General features: G+C 41.7%; 1 protein-coding gene across 1 annotated transcript in view; it reads left to right on the top strand.

The window, feature by feature from the left end:
- Window positions 1-18913, top strand: part of TBX15 (T-box transcription factor 15) — a 102900-nt gene that overhangs the window by 66159 nt on the left and 17828 nt on the right. Inside the window, exons 4-6 of the mRNA XM_082615711.1 lie at window positions 799-970; window positions 2087-2254; window positions 11307-11371. Coding sequence (XP_082471837.1) covers window positions 799-970; window positions 2087-2254; window positions 11307-11371 — 405 coding nt within the window. The remainder of the gene's footprint in view (window positions 1-798; window positions 971-2086; window positions 2255-11306; window positions 11372-18913) is intronic.

Here is an 18913-nt window from a genome sequence, read left to right as displayed (position 1 = left end):
TGTATTTTAGAGGCAGAGCTGTCTAAGAAAGAAGTGGTCTTGATGTAGGACTTAGGACTCTTTTCTTTAAAAACATCCTCCATTTCAATGAAAATGGAGGTCTCTGCCTTAGTGCAGCCATTCCCAGAAACACCGCTAAGTCTTCCCAGTTAGTGGGAAGACTTTGATTAACCTAGTCTCATTTCCAGTGACTTCGTGGGAAAATAATGTGGAAGATGATGATGTTCAAAACTAGGTTTTCACTGAAATGCTTCTAAATTCAGACTCTTAGCTAGGAAATGGTTAACAAGTGAGAGGCTTGGAGGGTCTCTGCACATGGCTGTGTTTTATAGGACAATATGGAAGATGTTTTTAATAAGGAACCAAATCCTGAACAAGTGGCCAATGGATTATATGGTTTGCATTTGAAAGGTGAAAGGTTGCAGTAAAATACCTTTTCCATAGCTAAACACGTGGGTTCAGGATGCCTGTGTGCACACAGGGGTGCAAAGCAAGGAGAGGAAGAAGAAAGAAAACGGACTGTGAGAATGTTTTCCTTGTGAGAGCTGCAGCTTTGATCATTAACTACAACACTTCCCTGCCCTCCCCCACCCATCTTGTTTTCCATTTCCATCTCTATTTCATTTTCCCTGGTTATCCACCCTTCTCTCTTTCTCCTCTGTATTCTCTGTTTAATCCATCCTACTCCATTCTTCTCATCTCTTTGTGTCTCCTCCCTCCTGTCCCTAATTATATCCTGGGCCTCTATTCCCTCTCTGCATCTGTCTCTGAGTTCTGCTCTCTCCCTCTCTGTCTCAGATATGTGTATCACAGCTCCAAGTGGATGGTGGCTGGTAACGCTGATTCCCCTGTGCCTCCAAGAGTTTATATACACCCTGATTCTCTAGCTTCTGGAGATACTTGGATGAGACAGGTGGTCAGTTTCGACAAACTCAAGCTGACCAACAATGAATTGGATGATCAAGGACATGTGAGTCAAATAATCCCATCTTCCTCTTCCTCCCTCTTCCTGCTTTTTTGCTCTAGAAATGACTAGCCCCAGGCTTTTTTCAAACAGGTAAAATAAGAATCTTTTTGAGATTCTCAAACTCATTTGAGATTTTGAGAATCTCAAATGAATCTTTGAGTTATTTTAAGTAAGTAAGAATAAAGTTTTTTTTCCTTTTGTGAAATTACATTTATTACAAATCTAACATTCAGCAAACGTCTGCTGTAAGTCAGGTTGTGTTTATCAGACAGAGTTCTTGTGCTCCAGGAACTCACGGTCAAGTCAGGAGAATTCAGCGACAGAAACAGAGGACACATTTTAAAATGGTGAATAAATCACAGTATTTAATAGAATAACTCACAGGGCAGTAAACTCAGGGAAACTGTTGTGGGGACAGTTCTGGCTGATTGGTCAAGAAATTTATGAATTTATAAGAGAAGGATAGGTTGTAAGGCTTGCCAGGTATAATTGGTGCAACTGATGTTATTAATTTATTTTTGGCAGTGAAACACATACTGAATTTTCACTGAATGCCGGGATCCATACTGGATGGTATGGGGAGATGAAAGAAGCTAAAACCATGGCTCCTATCTTTAGGGAAATGATAATTTTCTAAGGAAGAGAGAAGACGCATATACCCTTAACTCTGACATGACATAAGAGAATGTCCGTAAAATCAATAACAAAGTGCAAATAATAGCTTGTAGAATTTAAAGACAGATGAACTCGTGCTGAAAATCTGAAGCAGGAGGGAACAACTGTCACATAGCAGAGGTTCTGAGACCTTTTAGTGGAGTGATGTCTGCTGGTACTGGAACCGATTCATTCAGTATTTATCCAATTAAAGCAAACATATTGCACTCACCACCTATGATTGGGATATTTGCTACATGGTTCCATGTGATGTGATGCTATCCGATCACTTAGTCCTTCCAGCCATGGGAAAGTACACTGATTTCCAGTTTCCCATACATCCCACCTCTAAACTGTGCTCTTCCTGTAACGCTTTTATCCTGTAATTTTGTTTGTATGAGAGCTGGAAAAGATGTAGGGACCTTAGAGACAACGCTGGAGTAATGTTTCCCCTTCTCATTTCAGATCATTCTTCACTCTATGCACAAATACCAGCCTCGGGTTCATGTGATTCGCAAGGATTTCAGCAGCGACCTTTCACCCACCAAAGCCGTCCCTGTTGGGGATGGAGTGAAAACATTTAACTTTCCTGAGACCGTGTTTACCACAGTCACGGCCTATCAGAACCAGCAGGTAAGAGGCTGCCTTGGAGAGTCTCCTGCTGCAGCTGCTTTTAAAGGAGTTTACTCATCCTTTTGTAAGAAGTGCTTAGTCCTTCTGCATGGCACTGAAATGCTGGAATGAGAGACACCAGGCTGGCGGCGCACACGCGGCACTGGTGATGACAAGGGGGTAATGCCTAGTAGCAGCTGTCAGAGTCTAGATTTAGATCAGAGGCAAGATCTTTGACCAGGAGGACCAAACCTCCTAAGTCATTTTCATGTCTCTCTGTACTTGTACCCATGTTTCATGATCTCTACTACATCCTGGCAAATGTTCCTCATCACTTGAAATTCCTGAGGTTTGATTCATTCCTTCCCTCTTATCCTCTCCGTGGAGCCGTCCATCAGGCTACATCAAAGTCATCAAGCCTCTCAAACTCTATGTCAGACCCACTGCTTCCATTTACACTTTCAGACTAAACTGGCCTCCATGTGCTCACCAAGCACACCCTAAGATGTGTACGTTTTTATGTTAGTAATATATTCATTCATTCCATTAATATTTATTGAGAATTTACAGTATTCTAAGCTTAGCAGATTAAGACATTTCTCCCTAAGAAAAGAAGAGTTTTAGTTGAGTGAAAGACACATAAATACATAATGATAATACAGTGGAATAACTTAACGACAGAGTTGTGGACATGGTTTTTTGTTTGTTTGTTTGTTTTGGTTTGGGGAATGAGGGAAGTTTTTGTGGAAGAACTGATGCTTTTTCTGACATTGAGATACATAAGCATTAGCCAGTGGGCTAATTAGCCAGTGAGTGGCTGAGGGGAAGAGAGAGGCCAAGTCTGGAATTACTGTGGGCATTTCTAAACAATGTTCTTTTTCTGAGGAGGGTGACTGGTTGGATTTACAAGTGATCTCACTTTATGCAGTTCTCTGAAAGTTGTATGTGAATCTCATTTTTGTAAGTTAGATTGTATTTCATATTTTGGTAAATTGTCTAATTCGTAGGATTCTGCAGTGAATTCTTTTCTAAAACAGAGTTTTTGCTTGAAAATCTGCTTACTTTTATTTTGGGCCTGCTTGGAGCAAAATGGACGTATACTATAGTACTTAATACCTTTTCTAATGGATACTGTGCTCTGACAAAGCAATGAGGAAAAACATTCATTTACTAAATATCTATCAAGGGCTTAGTATGTAACAGGCAGGTGAAGGTGAGTTATACAATCTTTAGTTCATATACAGTAGAAAAAATTTTTCTATCTTTCATGGCACACCCTGATAAAATTCCTTAGATGTTTTTTACCTTCAGGGGAATTTGATATACAACAACCCTTTAGTCCAATAAATGTTAACTGCTATATGGTTGTTGGGCTTTCTCAGCAGCTGTAAAGTGTTCCCAACTTTGGACTTTCCTTTTAGATGTCACATTTGATCTAAAGTAGAAGAAGAGCTTTAGTTTGCCATGGATGCTATTTTAAAATTATTAAGCTCTCTCAAACTCTTCAGATAGTAAAATTGCAGAGACCATGGAGAGTCCTTACCGAAAACTTTAATAATCAAGATTTCTTAAGCTCTGATGCTAGAAAAAGCAGCAATATAGACATGGCTTTTGAGCAACTGGAACTTTGGGATTAACTGTGTTACAGAAAAGGGGGAATATAAGTCTAAGTTCTTTGAAAAATTGTTTGGATTTTTTCCAAGACTACCCCAGCCGCCATTTTAATCATTACTTTCTCATGAAGACAGAGAGATGTGGCAGTAAATATGACTCTAGAACGTAGTTTGTAGAGCAAACTAGAACACTGATGAATGACCATTTTACTGCCTCACTGAGATCGGTTCTAGAGGCTAAGAAGGGTCAGTATAACCCAAGCTAAAACTAAAAACCTACAGCTCACTGTGAAGACCAAACATGGGTACCTGAAGTCCCTTTCACTTCCTTTGCATTATTTCACAGTGTTCCTGCACCTGAGTACATTCTATTCATATAAATATTTTGTCTATATTTGGACTTGAGAGGGGCAGTGGTGGTTTGGTGGGGGTAGGATGCCATGACTAAGATCATGGGACGTGGTAGTAGACATATCTAGTTTGGTTTCTGACCTTTTCACTAGTGAATTGTGTGACCTTGAGCAAGTTTCTTAACCCCTTTCAACTTGTGTTTCCTGGTCTGAAAATGTCCTGGCCTCATAGAATTATAAGGACTAGACGAGGGAACCTGCATTAAGTCACTGACACAAACCTGGCATCAAATTGTCAGTAGTCAGCCTACATTGCTAAATACCTGCATCTGCACAGGCATGAAGGATAGTGGGGAATAGAGGCAATTTTAAAGAATAAATTGCTCATTAAGGAGAAAGTAGATTCTTGGGAATTGGAGGAGCTACATGGGCTCTCGAAGGTATTATATTCAGTAGGTAACTACCTTGATCTCTGTTCTCATGTCACATTAGTGAATTCATGATGTGCTGACATTCAAAATAGATGAGTCATTCTCAATTCTGCCCATTTTAAAATCTAGATAACAGCTTTTGCCTGTTTAACAAGCCTCCAGTCCCTGGGTAAATCAAGTGTGATTGTTTAACATTCCCTTTGGCTGTGTAGATATGACTTAATATGATACAGTGCCTTCTAATAAAGCAAACTAACCTCAGGTCTCTCCCCCAGGAATCTTGAGGTCTGCATCCTGTAAGTCAGATCCGTTACCTAACAATAATTTTCAGACTTGTCATGAAGATGCTGGGTAGTATAAACTGTTCTCTTTTGTGAGCTATATTCAGTGATTACTGTGTTTTTATTTCCTTCAACCTTCTAGATTGAGAACAAATAATATTTTAAAGCAAAGTTGTTTACTTCATTTTTTTTTTTTTTTTTTTTTTGCGATACGCGGGCCTCTCACTATTGTGGCCTCTCCCGTGGCGGAGCACAGGCTCCAGACGCGCAGGCTCAGCGGCCATGGCTCACGGGACCAGCCGCTCCGCGGCATGTGGGATCTTCCCGGACCGGAGCACGAACCCGTGTCCCCTGCATCAGCAGGCGGACTCTCGACCACTGTGCCACCAGGGAAGCCCTTCATTTTTTTTTTTAAAGGGAAGGGTTAGGAAGCCTATGAGAAAGGAAAGAGAGAAGAGTCAGTGATCCTCATTGTTCTCAGGGACTTGTTTGAAGGAGCACAAGTCAGGAAGGACAATAGAGGGAACGGAACTGAAATGAACCATTGCCCAGCCTTCCTAAGAAAAGGCAGTGTCCTGTTCCACAGATAGCAATGGGTTAGGCATTTGGAGACCTGGGTTTTAGTCCTAAATTCTCCACTAGCTACCTGTGTCACTCTGAGCAAGCTATTTTGTCTTTCTGGGCTTCAGTTTGTTACTGAAATGTCATTTATTTTATGGAATAATGATGGCAGGAGATAATAGAGAACTGTTAATTCTCTTTATTTGATAGAATAAAAAATTGTAATGCCAATGTTGATCCTTCACATGTTGGAAGGGGAGGGGATTAGAATTGGCCTATGACATTTTGAAGCCCAGAAACCACTAATTAGGAGGAAGGACACTTCCATTTCCATAATTCTAAGATATTTATAGTCTATGCATAGTACTGACTACATGCTTGGAAAATGACTGAATAATTAGCCAGCATACCTCTACCACCAGTTTCCTTATGTATCCGTGGTTCTGCTTCCTTGGATATAAGTAGGAGTGAAGTGTGAAGAAAGAGTTTCTATTTTCATGAAACAGTTTATGCTTTTCTTTCCCCCTTTCCCATTCCTTCTCACCCTTGCTGACTGATGCATAGACTCCCAGGGCTGCTAGCATACTGAAGTTATTATTACTATTATTTGCTCTTGGAGTGCCAACTTGGCAGGCTTATCGCAGAGAGGAAAGTACACCATGCCCAGACTCTCATCATGGAGAACAAGGCGGTAGAAGTGGGAATAAAGGTGATTCTACACTTAATGCTTTTCCTTGGAAGAAGCTGACGCCAATATGTCCTCATGGAATTAGCAGGAAATTTCCACTGCAGAGTCTTTGTCCTCTCTAAGGGAAAAAGACTGCTGAATCTTGATTTTTTTTTTCCAAACAGGAAACTAGATTTCAAAATGACACAGCCCTGTTCTCCTCAATTAATACAGTCTTATTTCTTGATGAGAATTGGCTGCATGAACTAGATAGGAGGTCTGAAACCACAGCCAGGGTTGTATAAGCAAACTCAATAGGTCTGAGCCACTCATTATATCCTGAACTATTGAGCCAGTTTTGCTCTAACTTTCCAATCAACTTAGTGCAGAATTTTTTTTTATGTTGGCTTAAATTTTTTTTTATCCTGATGGAACACTTTTCAAGCAATATGGTAAAAAAAAATAAGAATAAGAGAGTGTTAATAAGGGAAGTCCCTTTGAGCCTTAGTCCTGTAAAATTATACTGAGAATATTTAGGTTTCATTTTCTTTGTAGGTTGTGCTATTTATGTCTGCACTGTGCATGGTGAGGTATACCTCATTTATTAACTGCCTCTATGTTACTAGGCAAAATAGTGAGGGAAAATGATTAAAATGAATGGTGGCAAGCCAGTAATCACCCCCTATGTGCCATAGTCTTCAATAACTCAGACTACAAACATCAGTATAAGGTTATGGAAAGAAAAATGCTTCCACAACCTCTGTATTTTCCATGTTGCCTCATTATCATCAGACCAAGTTTGAGCATGACTGCTGTAGCATAGCTTTAGCTAAAATGGAAGTTACTAATAGACCTTGTTCTGACTGGAAAGACATTCAAGACTTTTGTCTGTAATGCCTACAGTGAAAGCAAATGGGATTGGGGGAGTTGTTTGACCTGTATTCTCTAAGGCTTGTGATGGCTTTGGGACTGGTGATTTCTGTTTCCCACATCCTCATTCATTCATTTACTCCCTCACCCCATGCATTCACTGACAAATATTCATTGAGCATGAATAGCATATCATATTCGGTTCTGCTTCATAAAATGGTATATCAAATAGACAGGGTTCCTGGTTGTAGTCTAGGGGGAGAGACACATAGTAAATATGTAAACAACAAAATAAATGTATAATTACCAACTGGGTTAAGAGTAAAGATGGAATTAAAGAGGGTGTAGTTAAAGAGAGTGGCAGAAATATCCTATTTTGGAGGGATGGATCAAGGAAGACCCCTCTCAGGAGATAACATTTAGATTCAGACTTAGGATGAGGAGTCAGCTATATGAAGAGTACAGAAGAGAGCATTGCAGTCTGGAGGTAGAGTGCACGTGAGGAGTCTGAGCAGGAAAAGAGCTTGGCACATTCCAGCACTGAGAGCAGCTCAGGTTGCCTGGAGCCTGGGGACCAGAGTCAGGGGAGGGTGGGTGAGGATGGAGAGATGGGCAGGGGTCAGGTCATGCTGGCCCCACAAGGCCAGCAAGGAGTTTGGTTTGAATTCCGAGCATAGTGGTAGGCACTGAAGGAATGACATCGTCCAGCTATGGTGTGTTAACCAAGATCGCTTTGGTTGCTGAATGAAGAGAAGAGATTGGACAGGGACAAGAGTGGAAGAAGGGAGATCAGTTTGAAGAGCATTTAGAGTAGTTTAGTCAAAATACGACACTGACCTGGTCTAAGGTGACGAGGTGGAGATCGACCGCCATATTTGAGCCTAGTTGATGTAATTGAGGGGAGGGTTGAAAATTAACTATTCAAATGAGCCTCGCCTCCTGCTCCAGACGGTCTCTAGATGTACGGTGCATGGGCAGGGGTGGAGGCAGTGAGGTTGCTGAGCCTTCACTGTGGTTGCTTGTGGACCCCTGTGCTGTTCTTTGGGCCTCACTGACCTCTGCTGGGGTGGGGTCAGGTCTGGGCTGGTCCTGGGGTTCCTTGCGTTGATTTGTTTTACTGGCAGGAGACTGCTGACCTTGTGCTTTTGTGTTCTTGCCTCAGTTGGACCTCCTGGGCCTCCCTGAATGACTCAGCCTCACCTCAGTTCTCATTCAGGGCCTCTGTTTGACTCCTGTCTGGACTGTAGCACCTCTATGTCAGGTTCACCCTGCCTTCCCTGTCATGGCATGTGAGGACCTCTGAGTTCCTGACCCACTGCCGAAGGGCCATGGAAGGCTTGGGGATCCTAACTCAGGTCTCTTCCTACAGCACTTATACTGGTACAGCCACCCCCATGTGTGTATGGAGGTGACCCTGCTAGTGTTCCTCTGAGTCTCCCCCCAACCGCCCTTGGATTTTGGTTTGAGTAGAAAGCCAAGGCACATGTAAGTCTAACTGATTGCTTCTCTTCTGTCTCTCTCCTCTCTTCTCATGTTCCACTGGAGTGGAAGGGGAGGATTTTTATTTCTTTTTCTACCTGATGAGAATTCAACCTTATGCAACATCCTTGTCTCCTGTAGGACAGCAAGCTCTCATTTGCATCCTTTTCTATACTGAGTCTACCACGAGTTTCTTGATATGGAAACCATGGGACTATTAGAAACTAAGGATTATTGAGGTTGTGAATACATTGATTTATTCCTCCAAAATACTGTCATTGTTACCCTTGGTATTTGTAGATATAGCCTAAGTTGTCAGCACAAGCATTAACTGGGATCATAATTTGGTTTGGATAGCTAGGATTGCTCTCTTCTACCTATAAAGTATCTAAATGTCTGCAGGGTAGTAAAAGCTTTTCATGATGTGGCCTCAGGCCAGCATCTCAGCTTTCTTTCTCACTGCTTCTCTTCCTGTACCCTGTGCTCTGGTCAAATTGGAATCTTCAGTGTTTCTCAAACATGCTTCATTCCTTTCCACTTCAATTCTATGGCTTACATAGGACCTTTCTTCTGAAATGCTTCCCTTGTTCCTTTCTCCCCTTTTTGCAGTTTTCATTAAAATCCTATGCATCCTTCCCAGCTTGGTTCACGTGCTTCCTCTAAAGTGAAACCCCACAGCCTTTCAGCTCGGAGCAATTACTGCTTCCTTTAAGCTCTTGGGGCCCTTTACCTTTATTTCAAACCTTATCACTTTCTGTTTTACATTGTAATTATTAATATGTATGTCTTTTTTTCTCCTCAATTATCAACTTCTTGGGGGGGGATGATACACAGCTGTATACTGACTGTCTGCCATGCTGTCACCTGTGCTACCTGTCACATTGCTTTGCACACAAAAGGCACTTGATAATAAATGAATAATGAGTAGCACAATCACACTCTTCATAAAGCGGCCCAAATCCCACAATAAAAGCTTTGAAACAAGTATAGAGGTGTTGTGTTTCCTAACATTTGGTGTCATTTGTCTACTAAATCTCCATGCAGACTCCTTGGCCTGAGATACAGGGAGCTGTGGGGAACTGGTTTTCAACCATTTCTCCCAGGACCATGAAATAGAAGGTCGTTATATTTACAGGTGTCTGTGCCCCCAAAACATAGCAGCACAATCATATATCAGAAACCCCTATCATAAATGAGTCAGACAGGATAAGCCAACTTGAAGGAGAAAATAAAATATTATAACCCCAACTTGAAAAGAAAGTATAGTGTGTGGTTTATTGCTGTGGATTATGGAGGAAGAAAGAACTGATTTTAAGTCAACAACAGAAAAGCAGTGACAATCTTTAAACTCAATGCAATATTCACAAGGCAGACACTAGACTTTAGAAAGCCAAAGTTTCAGGCTCCTGCTCTGGCCTATAAAATAGATGTAAAATTGCTTTTGCTTCATTATGAGTGCTACATTATTAGTGTGCCACTCTAGAGGCAAAGGACGTTTAGGGGGAAAAAAAAACTTTGGTACTTTCAAGTCAGAGTCTGTCAGAATCTCACATTGCGTTTTAAAGACCTTTAGAATGTGGCTTTGGGAAATTCCACTCTGACGAAGTGAGACAGAAGAGGGACTTGGAAAGATTTGCAACACAAGAAACAACTTCAGCCGTCCTAGTGATAAATTCTATGGTGATCAGAAATGGGAAGATGGTCTTAAAAATGATATCCCCTTCTTTCCAGAATTACCTTCTATTGAGAGTGACTTTCCTCCTTTCCTGAGCTCCTTAACCCACACCTCTAAGTCTCTGTGGCTTGAATACAGCGAGTCATTAACATCAGGTTCAGACAGGAGGTATCCAAATGCCTCCCATGACAAAGGCTAAAGGCGGAAACACAAGAGCGCAGATGGAATTCGTTGGTCAGGCCATTCTAGTCTGGAGGCCAGAGGGTAATATATACGGTTGCAGAGTGGGAGGGGACTAAGATAGGATGCAGTAGAAAGGGACTCTTGCATTGAGCGGAGGTCGAACCAGATGTCTACTAAGGACCCATCCAACCCACGTCACACAACTGTTTGCATTGGTTTTGCTCAGCCTTATGAAGCTGCTTCTTTGTTTCTTCTGATTGGCTTGTGGGACTTGGAGACTGGGTGAGTTGCACTGTGTCCTGCCCCATCCCGTCCCACATTTGTAGATTTTTCTTTGGATGCAACCTTGACAAAAGTCCAGCTCCTTTTTTGTGTCTTTACACGACCATTTTAGGTCATCAAATGAACAACCCCTAGCAGCAAGAAAGGCACAACTTAAGTGAAATGGGAAATGCAGTCAACTATTTGGTTCTTTCAGGCTGAGGCAGATTGTCTGGTGACCTGATTGCACCTGATTGGATTGACTGAACCCATTCATTCGTTCTTCACTCACTTGCTCACTCATTCATTTACTCATTCATTCAACAAGCATGTTTCAACTGTCTCCTGTGTGTCATGCACTATTGATCTGACCACTGTCCAATTTTCCATTTTGATACCTTTGTTTGTCTGGGCAAGTGATTTATCACCATTTTGGGGCAAGGATGGTGAGCAGAAGAGAGCTTACAGAGTCGCATACTGGGAAAACCTTGGTTTTTAGGGAGACGTGGGTCAGATGGGTCAGACTTCTGTGTGCCAGGACCAAGTCCTGTGTCAACTTCAATATAAATCTCAAACTAAGAGGAAACTAAATAAAAACAGCAGTTGTTGTTAACAGAGTGATTTTTGTTAACGTTCTAGGAGCAACCAAAAAAGAAGTCAGTTAATATAAATACAATTCATGCTTTTTTTGTTTGTTTCCAGATCACCAGATTAAAAATTGACAGAAACCCTTTTGCTAAAGGATTCAGAGATTCTGGAAGAAACAGGTGAGCAAACTGGGCAAGAGACTCACTGACCTTTCTTTTCTATATGACATTCTTTTTCCCAAGCCCCATTGGTGGCTTCTGGCTCTGGCTTTTTGGAGAACATTTGCATGCTAGGCAACTGTGCTGCCGCAGGCAAAGAGAAATGGATAGTTGATCCAAGAATCAAAAAGCTGCCCCCCAAAGGTTGAACTATCCAAATTCTTTGTTAACACACTGTAAATCATCAGATTGAATCCCTCATGGTGTTTTTCTCCTCGCGTCATACTTGGTAATTTAGTCACTTAAAACAAATTTGACAGTGATTTATTGTCATTAAAAGATTGCAACTTTTTCTGATAAGTGTCTATAGGTGGCTACAGCAACTATAGTAATATCTCCTTTATTTTTCATTATCAGGAAAAAAGGAATTGTGGACAAATAAAATTTTTCAGAAAAGTATTCCCTATAAGAGCTAAAACTTTGTTTAAAAATTGACCCTTTTTCTCCTAGGAAATATTTCCAAACTCTACTAGATGTTTTCTGCTTTAGTAAAGAGAGTCTATAGAACACTCTTTCTTGATGACCCAGCATCATCATTATGATTAGGTTGTTATACTGTGGAGCTCTTAGGAATTGGTGACGTTTGTAGGACTATTTGCTCCTGTTGTGAATAGCCTTAGGGACTGTGGTATTTTTCTGGTTAACTCTGCTTCTGTCTAAATCCCTCCTGTCTCATTCTTCATATATAAAATTAAAATCTGTTATTCACAGAGAGTTAGGAGAGAGCTGAAATTGGCAGGGAAAGCAGATACATCGAAGATTGTTCAATCAGAAAATTTCATTTTATATAAACTGTACTGAAACAGCAAATATAACACATGTGTCCTGTAAGTGTGTAGACCTTGAAATAACTATTTACTTTAATATTCAGACATTTCCCTAATTTGGGGGCCTTTCTTTTTACATCTGAATGACACAGTTTGTCAGGATTTATCTTTGCTATTTTCTCTTCAAGAGTTTTCAGATAAACTATCTAATATTATATTTAGAATCACTTTGTGAACTATGTAGCACGTTATATTAGAACCTAGTTTATGCTAAAACTCAGATGTGTGTAGTGATTTTCTTTACAAAATGATTTATGAAAGCACTTTTTATGAAACTTTTATCATATTTAAAATACACTTAGATTTCTTTGAAATTTTATTTTCCTCAGAATTTTTTAAGGTCACATCTATTGAGTAAGTAAAATTCACTTGAACTTCTGGTTTGAAGATGACAAAATTGAGTAATATTTTCTAGGTCAAGCAACTGGTTAGTTGTATAGCCTCAGGCATATGGACTCCAGGCCGAATGCTTTCCAGTTAATGACTCTTTGTTTAAAATAAGAGGCCTTTGTTTTCAAAATTTAGCCAATGAAGAAGCCAATACTTATTCCTTCCATTTCAGATAGACAGTCCTCTTCCTCTCAATTAGTTTCTATTCCATGTCCAGGTCACAAAACATGCCTGTGAGCCATTTCCTGTTGCCTCCTTTTCAGGGCTCTGCCTCTGGGCTTATTGAGGAACTTGTTAGTGATAAGGAGCTCAAATAGAAGCTGGCCTTTCATAAAGCAGCCTCTAGGGTGTTTAAGATCTTTAGCTTGGGGTCCATGCATGCATTTCAGGAGTTCTGTGAGTTCCAGATATTGAAAGAAAACGTGTGTGTGGATGAGCCGTGTGCATTTTTCTGAGGAGAGGTCTACAGCTTTCTTCAAATTTTCAAAAATATCTGTGACCAAAAGTTAAGAATTTCCACTCTAGACATCACCATCTGTCTCCAGAGACCAACCCTACTGACTTTAGTTATCCAACTACTTTCTTTTTCTTTCCTTCTGCATCTCCAGTGGCATTTAGTATTTGTTGATTTTATTCTTGGCACTCCAAAGACTGCTTTCTTTTTGTCTCTTTTTTCTTTGCTTTGTCATCCCATTGGATTCCTTGTTTTTCAGAGGCATGACTTAGAACAGAAAATTGGAATAGAGCGGCTGTATTGACCAACATTAGAGCTTGCGCTGGGAATTGGAGCCACGCTTTAATCTTGAGATTAAGACCTTGTGTCTTGAAGCATTTGTCTCTGGTTAGGAAATTGTGATGACAGCTCAGTTAAAGTCCCAAGGTTCTTCTGTCCTCTCACTGGGCTAGAAAGGACCTTGACACATCATTTGGCCCTGACCTGTGTCTGCCTTAATGCTGGTGAATATCTTACTGCTCAGGACAGACAGTTACTTGTCTGTCCTGCCTGGTCGGCTGCTCTTCTTTGTAAGAACTCCAAGAAAGCAAAACTATGGATCTTCATTAGCCCATGTCAGTGCCTTATTTATTTATTTCTGATCGCATGGAAATTCTTCATTATGTCTTATTAAATCTGCAGGCTGTTTTAAGTAATATCAGTAATTATAGAAGTTATTTGTGATTGAACACTTACTGTGTTCCAGAGCTTTTACTTACATTCTTTCTAATCTGTAAAGCAACCTGTATTTTACAAATGAGGAAACAGGCTCCGAGAGTTTAAGCAGCTTTCCTAGTGTCACACAGTTAATTGAAGAAGGGATGAAAACCCAAGTCCATCTGATGTCAAAGTCTGTGCACTTTGTGCTTTATCATGCTAACAGTTTAAGCTTGACTTATTTTATCTTCAACAGATATCAAGAATAGAACTCTCTCTCTAAACTCCCTTCATCCACTTAAAGATCCTACTCAAGTAGCCAGAACCTTCTCTTTTCCACATAAATCAACCTATATTTTCTGTCTGTGTAGACTCTTCCCCATGACTGTGTCATTTACTTCCTATATCCCAAAAAAGGGTTCCATAGTCAAGGACAGGAAGTCAGTCTGAATGTCCCTAGCAGGTGAAACTGTGATACGATGAGACTGAAGTCACCTGTGTCATGAAGGGGCAAGGATGAATTAGGGAAGGTAGAAGCCATTTTCATTCTCCCACACTCTGGGAAGCTAGACTAGAATCAACTTGTTGGGACAAGTATTGAAGCCCTTATATTTTCTCTTTAAAAAGCTCAAAATGACCTGATAATCACACTTTAACTCTCACTAGCTGCCTGCAGGATGAGGGCAAGAATTATTAATGCCATCTTGCAGATGGGAAAATTGATGGATGAGGATATAGAGGATTATTTATAAATCTTTGGGAAGAGGTGGCCTGTGCCAAAACCAGAATCCAGTTAGTTCATCACCTTCCCACCAGTGCCCACCAGTGCCCCATTGCTGGCCCTGCTTGTGCTAACACAGTTCTTCTTATAAATCTGTGATTTTCCCCATGCATTTTAGACATCAAATGACTTGTACAGACGAGCATGGTTTGATGAGTTGCATAGAAATGTACCCCAAACATACGGATTACATTTCCTTGAAAAACACATGAGCTTAAAAATTAGGGGGGAAAGTGCTTGGCCAATATTTTTTGGTTTTGTAGAACACAAAACATTTGTGGAATACTTTGGAGTTACAGAAATTGCCAAACCTCAAACCAAAACACATTCAGGTTTGTCGATCTCAATCCATGCCAGTGCGATCCCGAGGCTCCAGAAGGGAGTGTGAGAGGAAAGCTGGGGAGGACACAGCCGCCCACTGCACTCTCTTGAAATGCCTCTCATGAGTCTCTCTCATCCTGCAAGCCTCTCACTGCAGTGCAGTCAGAAGCTGGCTGGGATCACAACAGTGCCCTCTGAGTGTCGAGAAGAACTTGAGGCAGCTGTGGCGAGGACACTTAGTCCCCATTCTTATTTGAATGAAAAGAGATATCCATGAGAAGTAGTCCTGGCTTCTAGCCCCATCACTTTCTCCTTCCCCTCAGTGGGAACCAAGGTGACTGATGTGACTGCTGAGTCTGGAACTCTTTAGGACCTGCTTGTCTGCAGAAAGTGTACCATCTGGGCTCTTCCCACTGTGTGGTAAGCCCAGCAGAGGAGGCCTGAAGTTCTGGGAAGTCAGCTTATTTCAGGGAGTTCTAGCTCACTCCTTCAGCCTTCACACCTATGTTATAGTCTCCAGACAATTTTTATCAATAATAAAACTGGTATTTTGGTCTCTACTGCATCAGTCTCCTAGGTCTTTCTTGGAAATTTATTCTGAGTTCAAATGAGGACAAGGGATGATATCCACTGGGCCATCCAGAACCCCAACAGGAGTCCTAGTGAGTTCACTGTGTCAGCTCTGTGATATCACCATCATCAGAGCCCATCAGAGTTCCTCCTGCTTCTTTAAGAAGTGTCATTCACACGCTGTAGTGTGAGAAGGTCACCACCCTTCAGCCTTTACTTATGGAGCTGCTACTTTTCATTCCCATGTAATTATGTCCCTGATTAGAAGTCTCCACCAAAGTGTGTGTGTGTGTGTGTGTGTGTGTGTGTGTGTGTGTGTGTGTTCATGTTATGGAGAAGAGTAGTAGACATATGGTTCTTTTGGAGTGGAAACACTGACAGATTTTTCTTCCAGGCATTGTCTCTGCAATGGGAGGGAAATTGTTTATGTCTAAATTGTTCTTCCTTCTAGACTTCTCAGAAATTATGTGGCCCAAATATAGTTTTGGGTGAAAGGGTCAATATATATTTACCTTTAACAGGCCTAGCCCCATGGTGCAATATCCAGCATTACCTGTGGGAGATTCCTCTTATAAAGAGGAGACAGTAACACCTTCTTGTTCCTGGGGGAAAATAGATTCCCTCGGCCTGACAGTAAGTTTTGTCTTGTGGTCTGTGTTCCTGGGTTCTGTCTGGCCCCTGCTAGAATGAAGCCCTTTGAAGACAGAACTCTACCTTTTTCAGCTTCCTGTTCTTAGATTTCTTTTCCTATAGTGCCAGGTATATAAAGTAAAATAATAATCATTCATTTAGTTACAAAACATTGAACAGAGTTGACGAGTGGCAGAGAAGTTAAAAACCAGGACCTTGGGAGGGAGAAAGCCTTACCCCAACCAAGGGTGAGTCAGGAAGAGCAAGAATGGGGAGCTAGTTTTAGATACTAACTAAGAAAGGAAGAAAGAGTGAATCTATAAATAGTCTTTGTTTGAAAGATTAAGGGCAATTTTGATTCAAATCTGAGATGGACTGCTGCTGGAAGACACTGATTTAGCTTAACTGTAGATTAGACATGCACACCCTTCAGGCTATCTGACCTGGCTCTGCACAGTGGGTGCATGTCTGTGCTGCCTGGCTCCCTGGAGAAGGAAGACACCCAGCAAGTTCCAGAGGCATGAGCCTCAGGAAAGAAGGGCTCCCAGAGGATGAGCCCAAGCAGAGTGAGGTTTAGTTGAGAAAGGTCACAGTAGCAAAATGAGAGGTCAAATTACATCTTTGGTGGTGGCCACCCCAATGGTTCAGTTCTTTCCAAAGAGAAGACAAAGAGCATGAGGCTGAAGAGAAGCACTCGTCTTTGCACTGAGTCTTGTGGTTGAGAAGCAGCCTCGGGATGTCTATCTGTCCACATGCCTGGGGAGCCCACTGTGCTCAGCTAGAGGGAGAATTGCCACTGCAGAGACCTTGCACTTGAAAGGGGATAGACAGATGAGCATAAGGAAAGAAGACTCTGTGGGTCTCAGCCCACATCTAAAGTGAAAACCTTGTCCCTGTGAGGAGTGGCTCCCAAGATTTTACAGAAAGCCCGAGTAAGCTTGGGAACTTTTATATAATTCCCAGCGACTTCCTCCAAAGCAAACACATACATAAAGAGGGGAAGATTAAAATTATGACCTGTCAAGTGGAGGGAAGGTTCTATGAACTTGTTTTAGAGGTGCCATGGACTCTGTGACCCTAGGTTCTCCTCTGTCAGCAACCTTCATCCTGTCTTGACCTTGGGATTTACCTGTACTTCCAGCTTCCATAGTATCTAAAACAACTGCAAGGGGGATTGTCCTAGGTGACCTGGTTTCCTCCAGATGCTCCTTACTAGCCTGGTGCTCCAGGAGCCACTGCTATGGCTGCATGACAGGTCCCCCTTGGAGTGGCCCTTCTGTAGTCCAGGGAGTTGCTGCAGCTTTTGGGGAGGATGTCTTTGTCTCTGTGGAGTTCTCCCCTGGAGGCTTGAATAAGGACACTCAAGTTCCACAAAGCAGGGGCTGTCAGAAAGGGCCAGTGGCAGGCCCTGTATTATGGGGAGGTTGGTTTACATGGGAAAGTAGTTTTAATAGGTCGCCCCTCACTAAAAACCAATAGGGCCTGCAGCTTGAAGTGTAGGAGGCACTGAATCTGAGCTAATTCTCAGAGTGTTTCCAGCAAGCACTGCTGTTTGCTGGGAATGTGGCTCGTGACAGTCTTTCCGGTGCCTAGTGTCCCTTACATGTGTCGGGGGATGGTGATCTAAAAATGGAGCCATTCGGTGCATCACGGGAATAGATGTATTTACTTGTTGGAAGAGGATGCTTAACGAGGCTAAGACTTAACCCAAAGGAAGGAATCTCTACTGGTTGTGGGGAAAGTATTTGGGAGTAAAGATTTGTTTGTGATGCCCCTCTTAAGCAGCTGCTGTCTCAAGGCCATGTTCACAGAGTGAAGAGCCACCTCCTTGGCACGATGGGAACTCCTGTCAAGGTCCAGCCCCTCCTCACAACACCCAACAAAGACAAGTATGCAGACAGAAAGGGGACTGTGAGATGAGGAATTAGAGTGCTGGAAGTTAACAGGAGGGAAGAGGAAAAAAGATTAGCCCCAGGGCCAGATCATCCTTGCTTAGATCCAAAAGAAACAACTTTTCTTTGGGAGTCAAGGTACAGGGTGGGTCTCTAGTATAAATCTGTTGGTAGATTTCTCTAGTATAACTAAGTATCTCAAATCTTGTCTACACCCTTATCTAGCTATTAAGCTGAACATACAAAATTTCCTTGTTGTAGGCCAAAGATAGTAAGATATTAGCAATTTCATATAGTTCAACCTTGTAAATTTATTTCTAGGCATCAAATCATATGTATACAAATAATAGTAAGAATCATTTCATTTAGTATCTGTGGTCCAAGTTTTCTATTTTTACCTCTGAGTTGATTGGTATCAGTACAGCCTTTCCCATTTACTGATGGTAAAACTGAGTACAGTGAGGTATTAGCTTTTAGAATTTGCAAAGCCAGCCAGTGACAACATCCAGAGAATGAGGTGTCACTCCTCTGATTGGCATAGCTTGCCCTTGTCCACCTCCATTTCCCTGTCACTCCTGAAGGCAAGCTTAGAGCCAAGGAGCTGACCACTCGCTTTCCTTCAACCAGCACAACTTTCCAAGTATCTCCCTCACTTTCAATTTCTGTATTTTCATTTGTTCTCCCTAGAGCCATTGGCTGTATTTTTCCAGCCAATCTCATCCTGCTCATTCCTGGCAGTCTCACTAGCCCCTGTAGATTGTGTATACTCTTGTTATCCTGGCACGGGTGCCATTCAGCAGATCTATGGAAGTAATCAGTGCTGGACTCCCCTGCAGCCATTGCCGCATCTGCAATTCAAGGTAGCTGGCTCCATACTGGACTCTGGCAGCAGCATCCTGCCAGACTCCTCCTATTCATCCAGGCATTAGTTATTTTTCATGT

This window comes from Mesoplodon mirus (genome assembly GCF_964341445.2).
Source record: "Mesoplodon mirus genome assembly, chromosome: 3".
NCBI lineage: Eukaryota > Metazoa > Chordata > Mammalia > Artiodactyla > Ziphiidae > Mesoplodon > Mesoplodon mirus.
The sequence above is the reverse complement of the archived record's forward strand: the minus strand, read 5'-3'. Positions and strand labels throughout refer to the sequence as shown.